The sequence below is a fragment of the Salmo salar genome, chromosome 10, assembly GCF_965601325.2.
Source record: "Salmo salar chromosome 10, fSalSal1, whole genome shotgun sequence".
Taxonomy (NCBI): domain Eukaryota; kingdom Metazoa; phylum Chordata; class Actinopteri; order Salmoniformes; family Salmonidae; genus Salmo; species Salmo salar.
Window position 1 is genome coordinate 114,922,152 of NC_138300.1, and position 25,010 is coordinate 114,947,161.

General features: G+C 45.1%; 1 protein-coding gene across 1 annotated transcript; it reads right to left on the minus strand.

Moving 5' to 3' along the window:
* Positions 1-11,031: 11,031 nt before the first annotated feature.
* LOC106561635 (ladderlectin) lies at positions 11,032-12,785 on the minus strand. The gene is made up of 5 exons (XM_082956633.1): positions 12,583-12,785; positions 12,170-12,403; positions 11,897-12,031; positions 11,474-11,585; positions 11,032-11,313 (listed from the first exon to the last, which is right to left on the minus strand). The coding sequence occupies exons 1-5, from the start codon at positions 12,652-12,654 to the stop codon at positions 11,243-11,245; spliced, it is 624 nt and encodes a 207-aa protein (XP_082812759.1). The 5' UTR covers positions 12,655-12,785; the 3' UTR covers positions 11,032-11,242.
* Between the last annotated feature and the right edge of the window lie 12,225 nt (positions 12,786-25,010).

The following is a 25,010-nucleotide window of genomic DNA, read 5'->3' on the forward strand; positions in this document are numbered from 1 at the left end:
TCTACCTGTACACAAGAATGTCTTACGTCAAAAGATTTGCTCTGTAGGGCCTGAAACAGTTGTTCGGTGAATCAAAAAATGGCCTCAAACATCAACTAAAACAATTAACATGTAGTCCTTCAGTTTCTGTTTCAGAGCACTGCTCTGGGCGATTGAATCTTCATCACAGCTGGGCTCAGTAATGAACCGATCAAAAACAATGTCCAATGATCTCTGGCCTTCGTGCACAGCATGCAATGCTCTGCTTTTGAAGTTCCAATCAGTTGCACAGCCTCCTGGTAACCGAATGGTATTGTCAACCTCAGTAAGCGTGTCTGTAAAATGCATGACAGGTAAAATTGTCAATGGATGCAAAAAAAAAATAAGCGTTTTCAATATTGCTTGTCCCCTGTGCTAAAACGAAGTTTAGTTTGTGGGCATAACAATTCATGAACAGGGCATATTGACAATGAGTTTTCACGAGCGCCTGAACCCCACCTTGCTGCCCACGCAAATCAAATCAAGCTTTATTTATAGAGCACATTTCAGACATGGAATGCAACGTAATGTACTTTACAGGAAAAAAACTAAGAAAGAACAATGAAAATAAAAGCTGAAATATTTACTATACAACAAATATAAGATAAAAACAAAATAATTACACAAACTAAACTAAAAAGCAGCCTAAGGAAAAGCAGAGGTAAAAAAGTGTGTTTTAAGATCTCTTTTAAATATGTCCACAGTTTCAGCCCCCCTCGGGTTCTCTGGCAGGCTATTCCAGAGACTGGGGGCTTAGTAACTAAAGGCTGCCTCTCCATGCCTCTTGGTCCTAGACTTTGGGATAGATAAAAGGCCAGTGCCAGAGGGCCAGAGGGAACTACTGGGTACATAACATGCAGCTTTCCCCCATCGTAAGCTTGGCAGATGAGTTTGGGTTGAGTTGTATTTGCCAGTAGTTTCCATTATAATAGCGATGATCGCCTCTGCATTTAACTCTGTGCTCACATGGAAAAAAAATCAGGAATCTCTCGCATTCAACACCCTTATCATTGACATAGCGTGCTCTGATTGTCAATTGACATTTGCAGGATATGTCTGTGGTGTCATCCACCTGGACTGCTATGAAGGGTGCTGAACTGATCTCACTGTCAATTTCACTTTGTATCACATCTGCGATGCTCTGAGTGATGTCATTCTCTATGATGTTTGACATACCTGTAAATACGGTGCTTGTCCCAAGGTGTTCAGCCATGGTAGTATTGAACTCTGCAAATGCATTGACAAGTTCCAATAAATGACCTTTGTTAAGGCTTGTTGCTGACTCGTCATGCCCCCTAAAGGCTTGCTGTCCCAGGTACATTACTGCGATGACCAGTTTCTTCAGAATGTCTCTGTTTTTATTCACCTGTTCGTTGTGCCTCTGGACACTGATCACTGCGACCTGGTTGAGAGACTCTTTGATCCAGACTCGACCAAAGAGCTTTAGTTTCAAGCTCGTCATAACTTGCATTTTAGATTTTCCATGCCAGTCAAGGGATCTGCTCAAGTTTGCATGTTCAGAAAAACCAGTCATGGCCCAAGAGTTGTTGAGCAAACATGCTCTTCTCAAATAGAAGGCATATCCAGCAAAACAGCTTCTTCAGCATAGCACTCTGAGGTCGCCAGTTGGTCCTATGGTAATTATCAGTGTTGAAAGATCAGGTCCAACCCGTGCTCCTCTCCCCTGCACAATATCCAATTTCAGAGTCTGCCTCCCATTCTCTTTGATTTTACAAAATCGTTTTGAACTAGAAACTCTAGATCCCCATCTCCATCCATAGCAAACTACTGCAGGACCAGTGGCGATTTTTGCATATAAATCTTGGTGGGGCAAAACAAAATTAAAGTGGGATACATCCCAGCACAGCTGCTACACAACACAACACTAAACAAAACATTAATTGCGCTATAACAGTGACAAAAGGTGATCACAAACTGTTAGAGCCTACTTAAAGCTGACCCAACAGCAGTCACAACAGTAGTCCCAACACCTTACCACTGCTACACCTGGCTATCAGCTGAGCCTTGTGTGCCAGCGAAACAGTTAATTCAGCCTCATTTACCTCCTTTTAAAAAAACATAGCTGATATGGCTGACTTGCTTAAACAATTGTGGTTGGTTTCTACTGACAATTGAGATGTACAAACTATGGCAAAAGGGGAGGACAAGCGGACAAGAGGCAATCCGTAATTTCGATTAAGACAATTATGAGGGAGCTAGGACGGACGTAGTCAATATAACTATTTGTTCAGCACTTTTGAAATGTACAGAAACAAAATTTAAAAAATGAGCCGTTCTTAGTGTTCTCCCTGTACACCAAGTCAGAACCGTAGGATAAATAAAGGGGGCATATAAGCAGACAACGAAAGCTCTTACAATATTCAGTGGTTACATTGACCAAAAACAGGTTATAGGTTACATGTGCCCCACCAGGTCAGAAAAGTAGGCGAAATTAAGAAGTGTAAATAGACCAAATTATTACGGTGAGGCACATGTGCTACTAACAGCTTACTACACAACATACACTTAGTATTACTTTCTTAGCTACAGCATACATCTCCCTGGCATATTACATCATTTATGCAGCAGCATACAAAACATTTTTGGACGTGCTCACTTGAACAGGAAGGTGGCACGGCGGTCCTTTGTGGGCAAATTTTGTCATCAAAGTCTAGCATTTTCTGGATTTATGATGCTTTCAAGACAACTGAGAACTCAGGAAAAAAAAGGTAGAATCATGATGACGTCAGTGATCTTCAGGTCGTAGCTCTAGAAAGAGGCCTGAGTTCAGAATGTACAATTCCGAGTTGGATGAAAGTTCAAAACGTATTTTCCCAGTCATAGCTTGTTTTTCCCGAGTTCCCAGTTGTCTTGAACTCACTAAAGTAATATTTTGCACTTACTAGTTAACAGTTGTTTTGAGCGTGGCACAAGTCATGCTTCATTGACAGCATAGCCAATGTTGAATGTTTATCATTTTAAACTAGGAAAAGAGACCCTTAATATTAGACTTGGGACAACACTGCCACTCCACTGAATAGCAGGCTATTTATTGCATTGCAGTGCTTGCAATTAGCCACTGTCACTGATTCCTTCCAAACCACTCATTGTTGAATTTGCGATTTACAACTTGTTGTGTAATGTTTATGTCCAATGGCCGATGAGCACTGATATGTTTTATCTATAATTTCTCTTCATTAATTATTTTCATATGACAAGGATTAAAAAGTATTTGCCAGTAGATTGTTGAAATGATTCATGATGATGACTGCTAGTTAAGATTTTGAAAGTATGATGTTGACATGATCAGTCCAATCAAATCTATTGTAGATATAATGTGATTTTATCTGTGGCCAATGGCATTGAACCTTTTTGGATGGGCACTTCTAATGTAACTCTATGGCAGCACCCAAGGGGCTTGAATTTTGTAAATCTACCCTTAGACTTGGTGGTGACGTAGTGTCCCCATGAGTGACAGAACACTGAGCCAATCACGACACAACACTCCGTATTTTCTGCTGGCTTGCTCTACCACCACAGAAAGCACTGAGCTAGGTTGAAACACCTGCATTTTGAAGCTGCCTTACTATAGAAAACAAAAAAGAGACCATGTTTGCATGCGGCTTTATTAACTCAATGATATATATAAACATATATTTGAAATGGTTTGCAAACTGATATGTGACACATATTAATGCCAAAATAACATGCAAAATAGGATAACCCCCCCCCCCCCAAAAAATGTAAATATATATTTTTACCTGACCGAAATGATGGGTCACCACTGTGCAGGACACAGACCAGAAGCTAACAGTGACGTTTTGCTTTGGTGTGATTTGATTGGAGTGAAGCCAAATCCAAAAGGGCCTCCTTTTACATTTTTGGGGGGCTGAACCAAGACCATTCAGAGTTGAGCTCTCTCATTTCAGTTCAATACTGATTGGCTATTATTTTAAACTATTTTTATTAAGGGAAGCAGTTGCTTCTGAATTCAATGCTACTGGCAGCAACATCATGTTATACTCTCTTTTTGACCAGACAGCATCAGATACATTGACTACACATAGACTACTGAGACAGCGGGGCACTGTTTCCCTCGCTCTGATGATTTCTCTGTTGAGATATACATTTAGCCTGGCCACTTGCGAATTTAATGAAAATGATGAAACACAGAGAGACTAAAATAAATTATACATACAGTATCAGTCAAAAGTTTGGACACACTTACTCATTCAAGGGTTTTTCTTTATTCTTACTATTTTCTACATTGTAGAATAATAGTGAAGACATCAAAACAATGAAATAACACATGGAATCATGTAGTAACCAAAATATTCTATATTTGTGAATCTTTAAAGTAGCAACCCTTTGCCTTGATGACAGCTTTGCACACTCTTGGTATTCTCTCAACCAGCTTCATGAGGTAGTCACCTGGAATGCATTTCAATTAACAGGTGTGACTTGTTCAAAGTTAATTTGTGGAATTTCTTTCCTTCTTAATGCGTTTGAGCCAATCAGTTGTGTTGTGACAATGTAGGGGTGGTATACAGAAGATAACCTTCTTTGGAAAAAGACCAAGTCCATATTATGGTAAGAACAGCTCAAATAAGCAACAGTCCATCATTACTGTAAGACATGAATGTCAGGCAATATCGTTGAACATTGTAGAATAATAGTGAAGACATCTAAACTATGAAATAACACATGGAATCATGTAGTAAGCAAAATATATTTTGGATTTTAGATTCTTTAAAGTAGCCACCCTTTGCCTTGATGACAGCTTTGCACACTCTTGGTATTCTCTCAACCAGCTTCATGAGCAATGCTTTTCTAACAGTCTCATCCCAAACCATCTCAATTGGGTTGAGGTCGGGTGATTGTGGAGGCCAAGTAATCTGATGCAGCACCATCACTATCCTTCTTGGTCAAGTAGCCCTTGCACAGCCTGGAGGTAAGTTTTGGGTCATTGTCCTGTTGAAAAACTTTATAGTACCACTAAGTGCAAACAAGATGGGATGGTATCGCTGCAGAATTCTGTGAATTCTGTATTGACTGACCTTCATGTCTTATGTTACGTTCCCCAGTTTCTGTGTTGTAGTTTGTGTATTTGTGAGTGTGTTTCAGGTAATGGATTCCTGAAATTCCCCAAGCAGCTGATTGGTCGGCCCCATTGCTGATTGGAGAGCTGACCCCGCACCCTCGTCAGGACGCAGCTGTCTCCAATTACCAACCCCACCTAAAGCTATATAAGCCAGTGTTCTGTTGCTCAGAAAGGGAGATGACCACTGAGAGATAATTGCTGAGAGAGAAGGTTGATGGCAGAGAAGGTTGATGGCAGAGAAGGTTGATGGCAGAGAAGGTTGATGGCAGAGAAGGTTGATGGCAGAGAAGGTTGATGGCAGAGAAGGTTGATGGCAGAGAAGGTTGATGGCAGAGAAGGTTGATGGCAGAGAAGGTTGATGGCAGAGGGATATATATATATATATATATGTGTTGGTTGTTTCTCAGAAAGAGATTTGGTATGTACTTAGTTAGTTGTTGCTGAGAAAGCTTATTGTTATGTTCTGTGTTTGGTGCTCAAAGTTTTCTTTAATGTCCTGGTTTAGTGTTTTCTCAGTTTTGTTGTGAAATTGTTTATTATTCTGTTTCCTTTGTTCCCAGGGGGGAAGGGGAAGGCACCTAGGGAGTGCTTAGGCAAGAGGCCCGCGGGCATACATTACCCGTAGTAGTTTGCTGTCTATGCACACTAGGTAAGACCTGGGCGGACCATCCCCTGTATTTTGGTTAGTGCACCAGGTGGTGCTAGTTAGGTAAGTAGTGGGTAGGCAGGTAAGGTAGGAGAGGGGGCTTTGATATTTACTTTCTTTGCTTTGGTTCCGTCCAGCCCCTTTTCCCCAAACTTACCGTGTGAAGGAATAAATTCCCTGTAAACGGTATTCTCTGCCTTTTGTCATCCTTACTCACACCTACACTCCCATACCTCTTTCACACCATGGAGAGTTAAGTTGTAGCAGGGTGTTGTGTTCCCTCTTTCTAGAGGCGTGCGTAACATCTTACAGTAATGATCGACTGTAATTTCTCTTTGCTTATTTGAACTGTTCTTGCCAACAACAAAAAAAGTGTGCTCATGGTGAGTGTCCCTATGACCAAGGTGTACCTGGACAGACCCAACCAATCAGCGAAAGTAATGCTGAATGTCGTGAAGGTCTTACTTCACAATGCTCGACGATGGCTCGGAGCGCAGCATCGTCCTGCCACAGGCTGTTCAACTACTACCTAGTAGCAGCTCTCCAAAGGCGATATGACCACCTCTGTAAGCGGCCTTTGCCACTGGTGGACCAAGCTCAACCTCTGCTGTTGATTGGTTCAGACATGCCTCCCTTCCTGATACCCATACAGCCAGTGGGTACAGGCCTGCCTAATGGACACTCACTCAATAACCTTCTTCTCCCTGGACCACCCTTGGGACCATCCCTGCTCGGTGTCCTCCTCAGATTCCGTCAACATGCCGTACTTGTAAGTGGTGACATCAAAGGCATGTTTAATCAGATCCGCCTCTTACCAGCTGACAAACCGATGCTACCCGTCATCTGGCAGAACATGCATTGAACTGAAGGACCAAGGATCTATGAGTGGCATGTCTTGCCATTCGGAACGACTTGTAGTCCCTGTCGCGCCATCTACGCTCTGCAGCAACACGTTCAGGACAATGTAGGAGTCAGCCTTGCGCTTGAGAAGTCAGTTGAGGAGTCATTCTACGAAGCATCCCCTCTGCCGATGAAGCGAGAAACCTCATTTATGGACTCCGGCAGTTGCGCCATACTGGAGGTTTTGAGATACGGCAGTGGGCTAGCAATGTATCAGCTGTCATCGAGCACCTAACTTCCGAGGCCAGATCGAAAAGCAGCAAACTGTGGCTTTCCCAAAGTAGCACAGATCTCCAGGAACCAACCCTGGGGCTACATTGGAACTGCCTCAGAGACTCTTTGGTATACAAACACCACACTGTGGAGTGCTCCAAACCTACAATGAGGAATATCTACAGCATACTCACCCGTCAATATGACCCACTAGGCTACATTGAGCCTTTCACAACCCGGGCCAAGGTACTCATCCAGGACCTGTGAAAAGAACGGATAGGTTGGGTCAACCCCATTCAGCCTCAGAGCCTGCTGGGCAGATGGCTTGTCTGGGAACTAGAGATTCCTGACTTTGTCCAGATGGATTTCCCCAGAACTTACGCACAACCATATGCTGACAATCCAAAGTTGACCATAGACCTCCACATATTCTGTGATGCATCAGCGAGAGAATATGGCTCTGTTGCCTACATGCGGACTGTGTGTGACCAGAAGCAGGTACACATTTCCTTCGTTCTGGCTAGGTCTCATGTTGCGCCAAAGAAGCAGCTGTCGATGCCACGCTTGGAGCTGAGTGCTGCACTCACTGGGGCTCAGCTGGCCAGTGTCCTCCAAGCAGAACTCACCCTGCCGATCAGACAAGTCATCCTCTGGTCCGATTCCACCACATTCCTTCATTGGCTCAAGACAGAATCATGTAGGTACAAGGTCTTCTTAGGAACTTGTGTTGCAGAGATTCAGAACCTTACAGATGTAGTCAACTGGAGGCATATGGATATTGCGAACAACCCGGCTGATGACATCACTCGGGGCAAGACCTTGAAAGAGCTGGCCAACCACATGGATGGCACCAATGCCCTGAGTTCCTCCAACACTCAGAAGATCAGTGGCCTTCAATGCCTGTTGCTGACCCGGAGCCTGATGACAGCGAACTGAAGAAATCAGCCTTCTGCGGACATGTCTGTCAGTTCCAGTCCTCAGCTCCCAGGTATCAGCAAGTTTGATACATGGAAAAACTTTATGAAGGTAACAGCTAGATCCCTATACGGGGCGGCCGATAAACTCTCCAGTTCACCCAGTGAAGCAGCAGACTACATAGCTGCAGAGAACCTTCTCTTGAAGCAAGCTCAGATGGAATCGTTTCCTGGAGAGGTCAAGGCCGTCATGTCAAACCGGTCTATACCTTCTAACAGTCGTCTGGGTCCCTCGTCTCCTGAGTATGATAACGATGCAGGACTCCTTAGAGTTGGCGGTAGACTGCGAAGAGCAGAGCACCTGGAGATGGATGATATGCACCCCATCGTCTTGGATCCACATGATCCACTGACCAAGCTAGTTATTCAAGATTTCAACGAGACTCTCCTCCATCTCAGCCCAGAGAGGGTTCTGACGGAACTGCGCTGTAGATACTGGATTCTGTGGGGAAGAGAAGCCATCCGAAAGTTTCAGCACACCTATTTCAAATGCCAAAGATGGCTCGCCAACCTGAAGTTCAAAAGATGGCAGACCTACCTCCTGCTCATCTGCGACTGTACAAGCCATCCTTCTACTCTACCGAAGTGGATTGTTTTGGACCATTCAACATAAAAAACATTGCAATGACAACTGATGGGGCATCGTCTACAAAAGCATGACCAGCCGCTGCACCTACCTGGACCTCCTGGAGAGCCTGGATGCCGATGCCTTCCTGATGTCTCTTAGATGCTTCCTTGCACGTTGAGGCAAGCCTTTCGAGCTTCTTTTGGACAATGTTATGAACTTCGTTGGAGGAGACCGAGAACTGCGAGAGGCCTTCACAAAGCGATGGGCCCCCAGCTGAAGGAACAGTTGGCCGCACAGAGGATAACATTCTAATTCAACTCGCCAAACGCTCCTCACTTTGGAATGTGGAAAAGAGGTGAAATCAGTAAAGCCTGCTCTCAAGGTCATACTCAAGGAACAGACCGTCACTGAAACCGTGCCCCACACTATGCTTACCGAAGTGGAGGGAATGTTGCACTCAAAACCCCTCTGGTCCATCTCCTTTGATTTCGCCGACTCAGATCCCATCACACCAAGCCTCCTACTCATGGGACGCTACGACAAATCTCTTCCTCAGGTTTTGTATGACTCCTGTAACATCCTAGGGAAACGCCGCCGGAAGCACAGCCAAGTCCTTGCTGATCACTTTTGGTCCCAGTTCGTTTGCTATTACTTGCCAAGTCGACAGAAAAGACAGAAGTGGAGGAAGGAAGGGAACTTACTGTGGATCAAGTGGTTCTCATCGTGGTGGACGTATTAGGACTGCTGCTATCCAGGTCAAGGGTCGGACTTACCTACGCAGCTGGTTCAGCTCCCAGCCATCCTTGATGACAATGCAGAAGAACCTGTCATCTAGACTTTAAATCTGGTTAGAATGTCGTAGCAGACATTTGGGGTTGGCTGTGTAAGAAAGCCTGTCCCTTTTAAGAACTCAGTGATGACGTCACAGCTATCGCAAGCTGGTAGAGTGTTTAGTTCAAACCAAGTGCAGCTTTGAATGCAAAGTCTCAGATTTGGACATTATTTCCTTTATGACCAATTTATTCACTGTACGTGAATACCAGAACTGTAAGTACGGTATATGATTTCCCCTGTTTTTCTGACGAAGTTTTCAATAGTTAAAGAATATTTTCTTCATTATTACAGAATTATGTATTTTGTTTTTATGCTAGCTATCTCACATCGTTAGGTACATTTTCGCACGTCATTGATAGCTGGTTAGTCTGATGTTGCTAGCGACTTGTATTTTCACTTGTCATTGGATTATTATACATGAATATGCCTTATCTTAGTATTGATGCCATTGTATTAATGTTGATTATTTTCAGACCACATGTTGTATGGATAAATGGACAGTTAATTGGATAATCACAGTTGAGTGACATGGCACAGAATTTCAAACACTGCTAATCTCCAATCAACATTAAAAAAAAACTAAACTGAGGAACTGTCTCTCTCACCGTCTGTCTAATAGGAGTACAATCTCCATAACTTCACTTACTAAATCTGTGAATACATTTCATAACCATCACCCTCTAATTCAACCTTACAATACCAATGTTCCATGGGGGTTTAATTAATGAAACCCCAAACATCCGGTGCTGTTTCCTATGGAAACCTACCAAGGGTAACTCACAACAGTAGCATGAAAATGCAATGTCAGCTGTAAAATGTAAGTAGTGAATACATTTAAATATCTAGAGTTAACCTTTGAATTACAGACTCTGCAATATGCATGAAAATGAATCCTGATGTTTCAACTCTAACCTCTCCGTTGATAAGTGCCCAACCGGCCAAAAGATGGCGCTATTATTCCTTTTACATCCTTTGTCATAATGGTGGTGTGAAGAAGTTCTAAACGAATGCTTCAGATTTACAGCCACTGTGACATGTCTGGGTTTACCCTTTTGTTTGTGGCTTAGCCTAGTTTACTAGCTTATTGATCTAGCCTACATTCACCATGATCAGCTGACATAGCCCACCTCAGTAGTGGTTCTAGAAAATTATACTTTTAACAAACTCCCTTTCATCTGTGAAACTAGCTTGCTTAGCCTGCAATGTGTGATGATTAAGTGTGTTTTTGCAGAAAATGTTGGCCAATGTTAAAAAATATATAATTTTTCTACAGGAGCAGTTAATTAAGGTTGATTTATTTATTTTTGGTTGTGATTTGCCCTTTTTTCACTTTGACAGCATGGCCCTGTCACGCTGGGAGTACCATACCATACAAGACTAATACATTTGGCTATAACAAGCACATATTGTACTCAGTCATGCATATACCCAGTAAGAGTTTGGAAGTGTAAAGCTACATTCTGGGATTCGACAAAAAACAAAATGGCCGAACCACTACTTTTTATACAGGGAGGGGGATGTGGTAGGGAAATATAACACCTCTCAAATGCATAGACAGTGCTCTGACAGTCTGTGACATCCACCTGATAGTTTTGAACTTATTTTAAAGGTACATACATTGTTTGTTTACGTTCGTGGAGTAATACAAATTTGTGGTCTTAAAAGAGAAGAATTTATGAACTATATTCTTCAAGAATCAAAAGTTGAAATGACCATTGAACAGACTCTCAGATCCTAGACTGGAAGCCTTTCAAAGGATTTGACAATTATGGCAGTATCATTCATGTTTAATAATTAAAATAATGTGTACAGCAGTTTTATTGACAACAAACAACAGAATCATTACTCAACATTTATGCACAACAAGTAACTAAAATGTTAATTTTACAGAAACAAATAATTTTAAAAGTATTTGACTTGTGTGTTCAGTTAGGATGCTGACACTGGAAAAACATGTATTTTTCAGTTGAGTTGATGTTTTGCTGGATTTAACAGGTTCTCAGTGCGCACACCATGGGCAATTTCACTTCACAGTTTAAATCGTTCCACGTTTTGTCACCTTCAGAGGAAACACGGAACAGAAATGAACTCTTAAATCAACTCAGATATAGACACAACAATATCATTGTCTGTGTGTGTGCCAGATTTCTTTGTTAAATGTACAATTTAAAAGTTACATTTGATGAATGGATCAGTGAATGATAGTGGGCTAACTGTACCTCCCGCGTTCATCTGAAGACAGTGCTCATTGCCACCATAATTATTGGGCTCTCCTTGCCCCCAGCTCTGGTAATCAAATTTGGAGCCGTCACTCCAGAACCATAGTTTGTTCTGTGGGGAAGAATTAAGGTCTCAGTTTCAAAGAAATACCATATTATCATTATAAATTTTTTTATGATTATTATTGGTATTATTGTTAGTAGGTATGCTTGCTGAAACATACTTATTTTCTTTCCTGCACCACCTTTAATGCCAAACCGCAAAAGCTACCAACACAAAAACAACTTTAAAACGTGTAGACTGGCACTGGTACTGGGCATTTTTTGGGGGAGTACATCTATCAGATCTTTCAAACCTAGATCTGACTTCACAAGTGTCCCTTGAGATATTGATGATCCTATTCATCTGTGAGTATACTCTACCTCAACAGCATTACATCCTCCAATCCAGGTAGGTTGATTTTGGCCGGTGTTTCTCAACACCAATTGCTGTAAATTATAGTTCTCCCCATAGTTTTTTATAGACGCCAGGTTTGCTTGAAGGGACAGACAGTGGTTCTAGAGAATGCGGCGGACAGGGACAAAGACATTTCATAATGTAAGTATTAGTCAGTAGGCCAGTCTGTGAGAATTTGTCTTCTGGACTCACAATAACCTCAAAACAAATAAGCGAGTTGATTTCAATTGAACTTCTACTTTAAGTAGAAGTGGGTAAGCATGATATACCTCAGCTTGGGGCCATGACATTGCATTGTTGACAAACATAAAGCAACGTGATTTGTATTTGGTCCAACCTCCGGGACATGGACGATCACTCTCTGCTGCTTCTGCATCCTGCTGTTCCTCCACCACCCCAGCCTCTGTAAGGAGGAGACACAGTGCTCGTTCCAAATTGCAGTTGACTTTAAAGGTGAGAGGATACTGACTGATCTACATATCACCTTGCATAATAAATAACTATTCAATATTACTTGTAGATTAGTCAGTCACACACACACACACACACACACACACACACACACACACACACACACACACACACACACACACACACACACACATTAATGAATTCATAATGTAAAGTGTAAAATGGATTCCCTCTTAATTGCGGCACGTAGATCAAAGGCCTCGCCCAGAACAATGGCAGCGCTGAGAAGCAGAAGAATGGTCAACATCGCCATTGAGATAGTCTTCTGAGAGAGAGAGAACGAGAGTGCGCCACACAGACAGACAGAGAGACAGACAAATACAGTGAGAGAGAGAAGCCGTTAAGATAAATTCAGTGAGTACTTCAGAGTAGGTGAATGCAGTTTCCCTAGCCTCTCCTCGATTACTCCCAGCCATTCCACTTAGCTGATGTATTCCACTGCTATCACATCATTTTCAATGAATTAAGGGCTAGTGATTAGTTGACCATTTGTCAGCTGTGGAATAAATCCAGTTTCACTTATTGAATAAATCCAATAAGTGAAACTGGGGGAACTGGAGGAGAGGTTATGGAAAAACAGTATGGAACTCCTAAGGCAACGTTTCCCCAACTCGGTCATGCGGTGCACATTTTGAACCGAGTTTGGGAAACGCTATGCTAAGGAATACCAGGTATCATTCCTTCAACCACATACAATAGAATAGCCTAGCACACAGGAATATGTATGCTTCCTAAAGGGCACCATATTCCCTATGTAGTGCACTACTTTTGACCAGGACCCACAGTGCACTACATAGGGAATAGGATGCCATTTGGATGCTTCCCATACCTTGTCTGAGATTGACTGTTCAATTCAATGGTAAGGAGAAGTCTATGCTCTTGAATTCAGGAGGCTGCTTTCCAAATGGCACCCTACTCCCTATATAGTGCACTACTTTGACCAGGAACACATACTGTAGGCCCTATGAGCCCTGTTCAAAAGTATCACACTACATAGGGAGTAGGGTATCAATTGGAATGCAAGCAGGTACAGTTTTAAATTAATATCTGTTGAAATCTCACCTTCTGAAATCTTCAGATGTAGCGTCACTTCTTCAGAGATCTTCAAAGAATTTCACTGGGTCTCTCTCTGTGTCCTAAATTCTACCTATCCCTCCTCTCCTTTAAATAGGTTTTTAAGAGACACCTTCTTCAAGAGTAGAGGAGGGTTGGTTTGTATGAACTCTGTTTGCTTCCCTGAAACAGCTGTGAAGGAAAACATGTCACATGCCTACTTAAGGCCTTAAGGCCACTGCATGGTGATCAGCCCTCCAGGCCTTTTAACAAGAACCACCAGATTCACCAGATGATCCTTGACCTGTTTGTTTGAATGCAGAATAAGAACCCTCTCTGTACCACAATTTTCCAACACTCTCAGAAAATGGGTACGGTTAGGTTACAGTATTGTTCCCTGGGGTATAAAATATCAAATTACACATAATGTACCTTTAGAGGTTCGGTATTTTAGGGTACATGTGCAGATAATCTAGTATTATGGTACATGTTTGTACCTATTATATTTTATGTGAAGGTACAATCATTGGCGGTGTGGCCTAGTTGGGCCGTGGCTGTTTAGCTCCGTTCACATAAAATATATGTTGATTTGGCTCCCACATAGCTCTTTGTTCAAAATGCTTAAAAACTGACAGAGAATCATGGAAAAATTGCAAATCTCTTTTGCAAAGTCTAGAAAAGTAGCCTACCATTGTTTTGAATGTTTGAATGTCGTGTAATGTTTTTTACGCACCGCAAAAATGAGAGTGGCTCAGAATGAAGCACTCTCCCCAATATAGATTTTTTTCTGTGGTGAGAATTCAACATCTTCAGAGAATGATTCTGAAGTGAACTGCAGAGAAATGTTGTTTGCGCCTCAAAAAGCAGTAGTAGAAGCCTGCAAATCAGGGAGCCAAATGAACGGCTCTTTCATCCATTCGATTCAGTTCCTGACGTTCACCAAAAAGGTATATTCAAAAAGAGCTGTTCATTCGCAAACAACCCATCACTAGTACAGGCCTCTTGGGTAAATGATTAAGGTGCTGGTTTGACAAACCTGCAAGGGTACAAGTATTCACCTATAACTAATGGTACAATAGACCTTATAGGGTACAGCTACAGCAGGGGTTCCCAAACTTTTTTGGCCCACGACCCCATTTGATAAAAAAAAAATCATTCTGAAGGAAGTTTGCTTTGAAGTGACTGAAATGCATCAGAAAGGTATTGGGCAGTTCAGAAGATCATCAGGCAATGATTTTGTATGATTTTCAGTGTAGAAAATAACATTCTCCCTCCAGCTGGATTTAGTGCCTTGTCTTGTATATTCTGTTCTAAGGAGGCTTGTGGGCATTCTAGAGGCGAACAGAAAACACATGTGTTCCTGAGAGTCTCATCTTTCAGCGATGGGGTGATAATATTTTACACTTAAACCGTTCAAGAGATAAGACCACATTTGTAGGAAGAAAACAGAAACAGCTCTATTTATTAAACACATCGAGGGCCTACCGTTTACTGACGTAACCCAGGTTCTATAAACCAAGCGTGAGTTTCTCACGACCCCATGTTCAATTCAGCAACCCCACATGGGGTCAAGACCCCTAGTTTGGTGAACGCTGCACTACAGTGACAAGGGCTTGTACCCCTTTAAGTACAATTCAGTACCTTTTTTTCTTCAAGTACATGTTAAACCCTGGCGTAGTGACTGTGTGCATTGAGAGTTGTTTGTATTCTGTCAATGCCTCAGGATGCCACTGTGTAAACATTCCTTGGAATTATAATTAAGTGAATTATCTTATTGAATAAATAACTTTTCTGTGATGATATCTGGGAGAAGGCATGTCTGAAGTAAACAGAGTACTTGACCTAAAGCAAGTCCTGCCTGGTTTACCTGTTTGTGTCACGGCTGTCGAAAGGAGCAGACCAAAGTGCAGCGTGGTTGTAGTTCCACATTTTATTTAATCCGTGACTTAGCAATACATAAATAACTCAATTTGACAAAACAACAAACTGTGACGCAAAGAGAAACAAACACTACTCAAAATATAATAACCCACAAAACCCAGGGAGAAAAACCCCTACTTAAATATGATCTCCAATTAGAGACAACGAGGACCAGCTGCCTCCAATTGGAGATCAACCAAAAAAACAACATAGAAATAGAAAAACTAGAACTTAAACATAGAAATACAAAACATAGAAAAACACAAAACACCCCCTGTCACTCCCTGACCTACTCTACCATAGAAAATAACCTCTTACTATGTTCAGGACGTGACCGTACCCCCCCCCCCCCCCAAAGGTGCAGACTCCGAATGCTACTAAACAAAAACAAAAGGGAGGGTAGGGTGGGCAACTCCTGTTTATGGCGGCTCAAATGCAGTCCACATAACCTTAACCTCCAGCAGAGGAGGCGGTTCCGGTTCGGGCGTAATCCCCGCTCCACCCGCTGATCCTTCTGCTTTATTACCAAAGGACCGTGGATTGTCGTCGAAATAACCGGAATGTAGATCATTGCTGGAGACTCTGGGCTGCAGGCCGCCACTGGAGACTCTGGGCTGGGGACCGTCGCTGGAGACCCTGGGCTGGGGACCGTCGCTGGAGGCTCTGGGCTGGGGACCGTCGCTGGAGGCTCTGGGTTGGGGAGCGTCGCTGGAGGCTCTGGGTTGGGGAGCGTCGCTGGAGGCTCTGGGTTGGGGAGCGTCGCTGGAGGCTCTGGGTTGGGGAGCGTCGCTGGAGGCTCTGGGTTGGGGAGCGTCGCTGGAGGCTCTGGGTTGGGGAGCGTCGCTGGAGGCTCCGGGCTGCCGGCCACCGCTGGAGACTGCGGACCGGGGAGCGTCGCTGGAGGCTCCGGACCGGGGAGCGTCGCTGGAGGCTCCGGACCGGGGAGCGTCGCTGGAGGCTCAGTGCCATGGATCGTTGCTACAGGTTTTGCGCCATGGATCATCCCTGGAGGCTTCGTGCAATGGATCATCACTGGAGGCTCCAGGCCATGGATCATCCCTACAGGCTTCAGACCATAGATCATCAGTGGAGGCTTCTTTCGTGGAGCTGGAATAGGTCTCACCGGACTAGAGAACGTCGCTGAGAGTTCTGGACTAGGGAACGTCGCTGGAGGCCGAGTGCGCGGAGCAGGCACAGGGTATAGTGGGCCGTGGAGGCACACTGGAGGTCTGGAGCTTATGGCTGGCATAACCTGTCCTGGCTGAATAACCTCCGTAGCCCGACAAGCGCGAGGCGTTGTGACAGGTCGCAAAGGGTTTGTGTTGGCGAACTAGGGGTACCGTGCGTAGAGCTGGCACAGGATAACCTGGGCCGAGAAGACGCACCGGAGACAAGGAATGCTGAGCAGGCAAACACCTTCCTGTCACCGCACCTGTGAGGAGCTTGCACCGGGCTGTAGCTGCGCACAGGCGACACAGTGCGTATCTCTGCATAACATGGTGCTTGCTCGATCACTCGCCCCCCACAGTAAGCACAGGGAGTTGGCTCAGGTCTCCAACCTGACTCTGCCAATCTCCCCATGTGCCCCCCCCCCCCCCAACATTTTTTGGGGGGCTGCCTCTTGTGCTTGCCTTGTTGCCAGGCTAGTTCCTCCTCTCGTCGCCACTCTGCTCTCGCAGCCTCCACCTGTTCCCATGGGAAGCGATCTCATCCAGCCTGGATCTCCTCCCATGTCCAGGATCCCTTGCCGTCCAGAACTTCCTCCCAGGTCCATTCCTTTCCACGCTGCTTGGTCCTTTTGTGGTGGGTTATTCTGTCACGGCTGTCGAAAGGAGCAGACCAAATTGCAGCGTGGTTGTAGTTCCACATTTTATTTAATCCGTGAAACTTAGCAATACATAAATATCTGAATTTGACAACACAACAAACCGTGACGCAGAGAGAAACAAACACTACTCAAAATATAATAACCCACAAAACCCAGGGAGAAAAACCCCTACTTAAATATGATCTCCAATTAGAGACAATGAGGACCAGCTGCCTCCAATTGGAGATCAACCCCAAAAAAACAACATAGAAATAGAAAAACTAGAACTTAAACATAGAAATACAAATCATAGAATCGATATCATAAGGTGAATGCACCAATTTGTAAGTCACTCTGGATAAGAGCGTCTGCTAAATGACGTAAATGTAAATGTAAATAGAAACACACAAAACACCCCCTGTCACGCCCTAACCTACTTTACCATAGAAAATAACCTCTTACTATGGTCAGGATGTGACAGTTTGAATGCAGAATGAGTGAATCATCTCTGTTCCAGAGTTCTCCGACATACTGAACCCTGACATAACCTATTGAGGAAATTACTTTGAGGACACATTTTCGGAAATGTAAATAGAATCAATAACGTAAAAACAAAACAAAAAACATTTTCTAAACAGTGGGTAACACTTCTTTTGAAGGGGGAATACATCAGGCATCAATAACACCTGATAAAACCAGAGGGGTTGGGTTAAATGTAGAAGAGACATTTCGGTAGAATGCATTCAGTTGTGCAACTGACTATGTACCCCCTTTCCCCCTTCCCCTTCATAACACTTTCATAACACATTTACAGGTAACTACCAAAATCAATGAAACAACAACATAAAGCGTCTTAATAGGGCATTGGGCCACCATGAGCTGCCAAAACTGCTTCAATACGCCTTGGTGTAGATTCTACAAGTTTCTAGAACTCTTTTGGAGAGATGCAACACAATTCTTCCACAAAAAGTTTTGTTGATGGTGGTGGAAAACACTTTCTCATGACCCGCTCCAGAATCTCCCATAAGTGCTCAATTTGGTTGAGATCTGGTGACTGAGACTCATACAAACACCCTTTAAACCCACTATTGTCACGACTTCCACCGAAGGTGGCTCCTCTCCCTGTTCGGGCAGCGCTCGGCGGTGGTCGTCGGTGGTCTACTAGCTGCCACCGATCCCTTTTCCTTTTCGTTTGGTTTTGTCTGTCTTGTGTTTCACCTGTGTCGAGTTTAGGTTCATTAGTGGGGTATTTAATCTCGCCCTACCAGTGTGGTTTCGTGCGGGATTGTTTGTGTACCTGTCGTTGGTTTGCGGTTTATTTTGTTCGTTTAGACAGGTGTATTTTTCTGGACTCATTTAGTGGGCTGTTCTTATAATGGACTCTTGAATAAACGCCTTCTCTACATTATTTACTCTCCTGCGCCTGACTTCACACCCACCTCTCCTAGGGAGCTTTGACAACTATATTCCTTTGAGACCCTTCTTTCAAAGTCACTGAGATATCTTCTTCTAGCTATGGAAGCCAAAATAATGGGCAGCTGGGCATTTTTATACGTGACTCTAAGCATGATGGGATGTTAATTACTGAATCAACTTAGGTACCACACCTGTGTGGAAGCACCTGGTTTCAACATACTTTGTATCCCTCGTTTACTGAAGTGTTTCCTTCATTTTGGCAGTTAACTGTGGGTATTCATAAGGAGTTTTCAAAATAAAGACCCCTCAAATAGATATGTATTCATGTCCATTATGCAACAGAAATGTGTATTTTTACTGCCACAGTACCCAACCCTCTGATATACTCACAGGTGGGAGAATCAGGGTTAGAGATTAGTGACTGTGTGTATTGAGAGTTGTTTTTCTTCGCTTGTGATCTGTCAATGCCTCAGGACGTCACTGGGTAAACATTCCTTGGAAATATTATATTATTGAATTATAATGATCTAAATGATCTAATTGAAATATGAACTTTTCTGTGGAGAAGGCGTGTATAAAATAGACAGAGTACCTTATCTAGAGAGAGTCATGCCTGGCATAATTATCAGGCTTAGTTTTACTCATTGATAAATTTAATAATTTTATCAATAAACCATAACTAAATTACAAATGGACTATTACGGGTCATCTTTTACACAAACAGACATAATTACATTTACATTTACATTTAAGTCATTTAGCAGACGCTCTTATCCAGAGCGACTTACAAAATGGTGCATTCACCTTATGATATCCAGTGGAACAACCACTTTACAATAGTGCATCTAAATATTTTAAGGGGGGAGGGGGGGGGTTAGAAGGATTACTTTATCCTATCCTAGGTATTCCTTAAAGAGGTGGGGTTTCAGGTGTCTCCGGAAGGTGGTGATTGACTCCGCTGTCCTGGCGTCGTGAGGGAGCTTGTTCCACCATTGGGGTGCCAGAGCAGCGAGCAGTTTTGACTGGGCTGAGCGGGAACTGTGCTTCCTCAGAGGTAGGGGGGCCAGCAGGCCAGTGGTGGATGAACGCAGTACCCTTGTTTGGGTGTAGGGCCTGATCAGAGCCTGAAGGTATGGAGGTGCCGTTCCCTTCACAGCTCCGTAGGCAATCACCATGGTCTTGTAGCGGATGCGAGCTTCAACTGGAAGCCAGTGGAGAGAGCGGAGGAGCGGGGTGACGTGAGAGAACTTGGGAAGGTTGAACACCAGACGGGCTGCGGCGTTCTGGATGAGTTGTAGAGGTTTAATGGCACAGGCAGGGAGCCCAGCCAACAGCGAGTTGCAGTAATTGAGAATAAGGATACTCCTTTACAGTGTTCAAATGTTGAATTTCAACTTTATTTGCCAAAACACTTTCTTACAGCAAGGGGAAGAATGTTGTTTACAAGCAGACACGTGCCATGTATTCCAAGGAGCCTACTCAATCCAAGGAGAAATCCAGACCCAAGCCATACTGCCTTACCGCCCCCACTGTGACAATAAAGAACACTTTCTCAACTCAAGTGAAGAGTTCAAGGAGCTGAACACACGATAGATCGTCAAGTGGATAAAGGATGGAAAAAGGTGTTGGAATTGCGGATGATCCCACAAAGCTGATGCTTGCACCCTCAGACGACCTTGCAAGACATGTAAAGAGCAGCACCTAACGATCCTTCATGACGCCATACTGGAAATCCAGAAAAGCCTGCTCATGGTGAGTGTCCCTACGACCAAGGTGTACCTGGACAGACCCAACCGATCAGTGAATGTAATGTTGAAAGTTGTGAAGGTCTTACTTCACAATGGAGACTGAGCCCTGGAGACATACGCAATGCTCAACGATGGCTCGGAGTGTAGCATCGTCCTGCCACACTCTGTTCAACAACTAAACCTCAGTTCTGAGCCGGAGACCCTCACCCTCAGGACTGTTCGACAAGATGATTTGCAACTGCAAGGTGCCTCAGTTACCTTTGACGTGTCCCCTCTTGCTTAAACAGTTCAAGAAGTGTCAGACACGTCAGGCATTCACTGCAGACAACCTAGGCTTTTCTGAACACTCCTCCCAGTAGCAGCTCTCCAAAAGCGATATGACCACCTCTGCAAGCTGCCTTTGCCACCTGTGGACCAAGCTCAACCTCTGCTGCTGATTGGTTCAGACATGCTTCACCTTCTGATACCCATACAGCTACACTGGCTGTCCACACCAAACTCTGCTGGTACTAGCAAGGCGCTCCTAGCTTTGTGCACACAGCACCAGCTGAACAACAGTGCCTGCTCACCGCTACTGTTTCGCCTTCTGCCGAGGTCTTCAAAAACGTGGAGTGACTTTGGCAGATTGATACCCTTCCCTATGTGAGTGAGAAGCTGGCGACTCGCTCGAAACAAGACCAGCAAGCCATGACGCTTCTCTAGAAGTCATCTTCTAGGATAGAAGTTGATGTCGTTCAGCGTTACACTACACCCATGTTTCGTTGAGTCAACGATGCAACTCTCCGCGCTCCAAAGGAAGCTGTATTGCCAAGCCTCCGTAGCACGGAGCGAAGACTCGCAAACAAGCCAAAATGCACAGAGGTGTACCGTCAGGAGATCAAGAAGCTGCAGATGGCAGGTTACGTGTCACTGTTGCCACCCGAGGTAACTGAACAATCTACTGAGTCCTGGTTTATACTCCACCATATTGTGCATCACAATGGAAAGGATAGGATTGTGTTTAACTGTTCGTTCAAGCATAAAGGACAGTCGCTCAATGACCTTCTCTTCCCTGGACCAACGTTGGGACCATCCCTGCTCAGTGTCCTCCTCAGATTCCGTCAACATGCCGTACTTGTAAGTGGTGACATCAAAGGCATGTTTAATCAGATCCGCCTCTTACCAGCTGACAAACTGATGCTACGCTTCGTCTGGTGGAACATGCATAGAACTGAAGAACCAAGGATCTATGAGTGGCAGGTCGTACCATTCGGAAAGATTTGTAGTCCCTGTTGTGCCATCTACGCTCTGCAGTGACACGTTCAGGACAATGTAGGAGTCAGCCTTGAGCTTGTGAAGTCAGTCGAGGAGTCATTCTACGTGGACAACTGCCTTCGAAGCATCCCCTCTGCTGATGAAGCAAGAAACCTCATTAATGGACTGCGGCAGTTGCTCCATACCAGAGGTGTTTAGATACGCCAGTGGGCTAGCAATGTATCAGTTGTCATTGAGCACCTAACATCTGAGGCCAGATCGGAAAGCAGCAAACTGTGGCTTTCCCAAAGTAGCACAGATCTCCAGGAACCAACCCTGGGGCTACGTTGCCTCAGAGACTCTTTGGTGTGCAAGCACCGCACTGTGGAGCACTCCAAACCTACAATGAGGAGTATCTACAGCATGCTCGCCCGTCAATACGACCCACTAGGCTACATCGAGCCTTTCACAACCCGGGGCAAGGTACTCGTCCAGGACCTGTGAAAAGAAGGGATAGGTTGGGTCAACATTCATCATCAGAGCCTGCTGGACAGAATGCTTGTCTGGGAACTAGAGATTCCTGACTTTGTCTAGATGGATTTCCCCAGAACTTACGCACAACCATATGCTGACAATCCAAAGTCGACCAGAGACCTTCACATATTCTGTGATGCATCAGAGAGAGAATATGGCTCTGTTGCCTACATGCGGACTGTGTATGACCAGAAGCAGGTACACATTTCCTTCGTTCTGGCCAGGTCTCATGTTGCGCCAAAGAAGCAGCTGTCGATGCCACGCTTGGAGCTGAGTGCTGCACTCATTGGGGCTCAGCTGGCCAGTGTCCTCCAAGCAGAACTCACCCTGCCCATCGGACAAGTCATCCTCTGGTCCGATTCCACCACAGTCCTTCATTGGCTCAAGACAGAATCATGTAGGTACAAGGTCTTCTTAGGAACTTGTGTTGCAGAGATTCAGAACCTTATGGATGTAGCCAACTGGAGGTATATGGATTTATGGATATTGCGAACATATTGCGAACAACCCGGCTGATGACATCACTCGGGCCAAGAGCTGGCCAACCACATGGATGGCACCAATGCCCTGAGTTCTTCCAACACTCAGAAGATCAGTGGCCTTCAATGCCTGTTGCTGACCCGGAGCCTGATGACAGCGAACTGAAGAAATCAGCCTTCTGCGGACATGTCTGTCAGTTCCAGTCCTCAGCTCCCAGGTATCAGCAAGTTTGATACATGGAAAAACTTTATGAAGGTAACAGCTAGATCCCTATACGATAAACTCTCCAGTTCACCCAGTGAAGCAGCAAACTACATAGCTGCAGAGAACCTTCTCTTGAAGCAAGCTCAGATGGAATCGTTTCCTGAAGAGGTCAAGGACGTCATGTCAAACCGGTCTATACCTTCTAACAGTCATCTGGGTCCCTCGTCTCCTGAGTATGATAAGGATGCAGGACTCCTTAGAGTTGGCGGTAGACTGCGAAGAGCAGAGCACCTGGAGATGGATGATATGCACCCCATCGTCTTGGATCCACATGATCCACTGACCAAGCTAGTTATTCAAGATTTCAACGAGACTCTCCTCCATCTCAGCCCAGAGAGGGTTCTGACGGAACTGCGCTGTAGATACTGGATTCTGTGGGGAAGAGAAGCCATCCGAAAGTTTCAGCACACCTATTTCAAATGCCAAAGATGGCACGCCAACCTGAAGTTCAAAAGATGGCAGACCTACCTCCTGCTCATCTGCGACTGTACAAGCCACCCTTCTACTCTACCGAAGTGGATTGTTTTGGACCATTCAACATAAAAAACATTGCAATGACAACTGATGGGGCATCGTCTACAAAAGCATGACCAGCCGCTGCACCTACCTGGACCTCCTGGAGAGCCTGGATGCCGATGCCTTCCTGATGTCTCTTAGATGCTTCCTTGCACGTTGAGGCAAGCCTTTCGAGCTTCTTTTGGACAATGTTATGAACTTCGTTGGAGGAGACCGAGAACTGCGAGAGGCCTTCACAAAGCGATGGGCCCCCAGCTGAAGGAACAGTTGGCCGCACAGAGGATAACATTCTAATTCAACTCGCCAAACGCTCCTCACTTTGGAATGTGGAAAAGAGGTGAAATCAGTGAAGCCTGCTTGTCACGCCCTGACCAGGTGAACTCGGGTATTTTGGTCAAGGTGTGTCATGTTGGGTATTTTTCCTTGGTTTGTTTTCTATGTGTGCGTTATAGCCTTGTGTTAGATCTATGTGGGTTATTTCTATGTTTGGTTCTGTCGATTCCCAATCAGAGACAGCTGTCGCTAGTTGTCTCTGATTGGGATTACATTTAAGTTCCTTTTTCCCCCACGCTGTTTGTGGGGTGTTGTCTCTTTGTTTTTGAGCAGTTAACGTATCGGCATTTTCTTGATTTTGTGTACGTGTTTATTTCAGTGTAAAGAATAAACATGTGTTCGCTCCCAGCTGCGTTTTGGTCCGCTTCCTCGTCACCCGACGACGATCGTTACAGAACACCCCACCAAACCAGGACCAAGCAGCGGGAGGATAAGGAGCGCGAGAGATGGGCTCGCGAGGGGAAGGAGTTCTGGACCTGGGAGGAGATCATGTCGGGGAAAGGACCCTGGCGAAAGGATTCCCAGGTCGAGGAGGTAATGCCAGCCAGTGGACGGAGTCGCAGGCGGCGGTCGAGGAGGCCCGGAAGACACCCCCAAGACATTTTTTGGGGGGGGCTAATGGGGTGGTCCGGAAGGGCAGAGGAAGAGCCCAGACCACTGCTCTCGTGGGGGTTGACGGCAGAGGAGGAGACGAAGATGAGGCGGTTGATTGAGGACCTGCTGAGGGAAGATCTGGAGGAGGAGCCATGGGATGCGGAGTTGCGTGCTGTGTCGCCAGTGCGCCCGCACAGCCCGGTGCGTCCGGTGGACATGCCCAGCACATGCCGTGCTAGGATGGGCATCCAGCCAGGACGAGTGGCTAAACCGGCTCCACGCTTCAGTTCACCAGTGGGTGTTCACAGTCCTGTCTGGCCCGTTCCTGTTCCCCGCACCAAGCCCACGGTGCGTGTCCACAGTCTTGTCCGGCCCGTCCCTGCTCCCCGCACCAAGCCATGGGAGGCGGAGTTGCGCGCTGTGTCGCCAGTGCGCCCGCACAGCCTGGTGCGTCCGGTGGACATGCCCAGCACATGCCGTGCTAGGATGGGCATCCAGCCAGGACGAGTGGCTAAACCGGCTCCACGCTTCAGTTCACCAGTGCGTGTTCACAGTCCTGTCTGGCCCGTTCCTGTTCCCCGCACCAAGCCCACGGTGCATGTCCACAGTCCTGTCCGGCCCATCCCTGCTTCCCGCACCAAGCCATGGGATGCGGAGTTGCGCGCTGTGTCGCCAGTGCGCCCGCACAGCCCGGTGCGTCCGGTGGACATG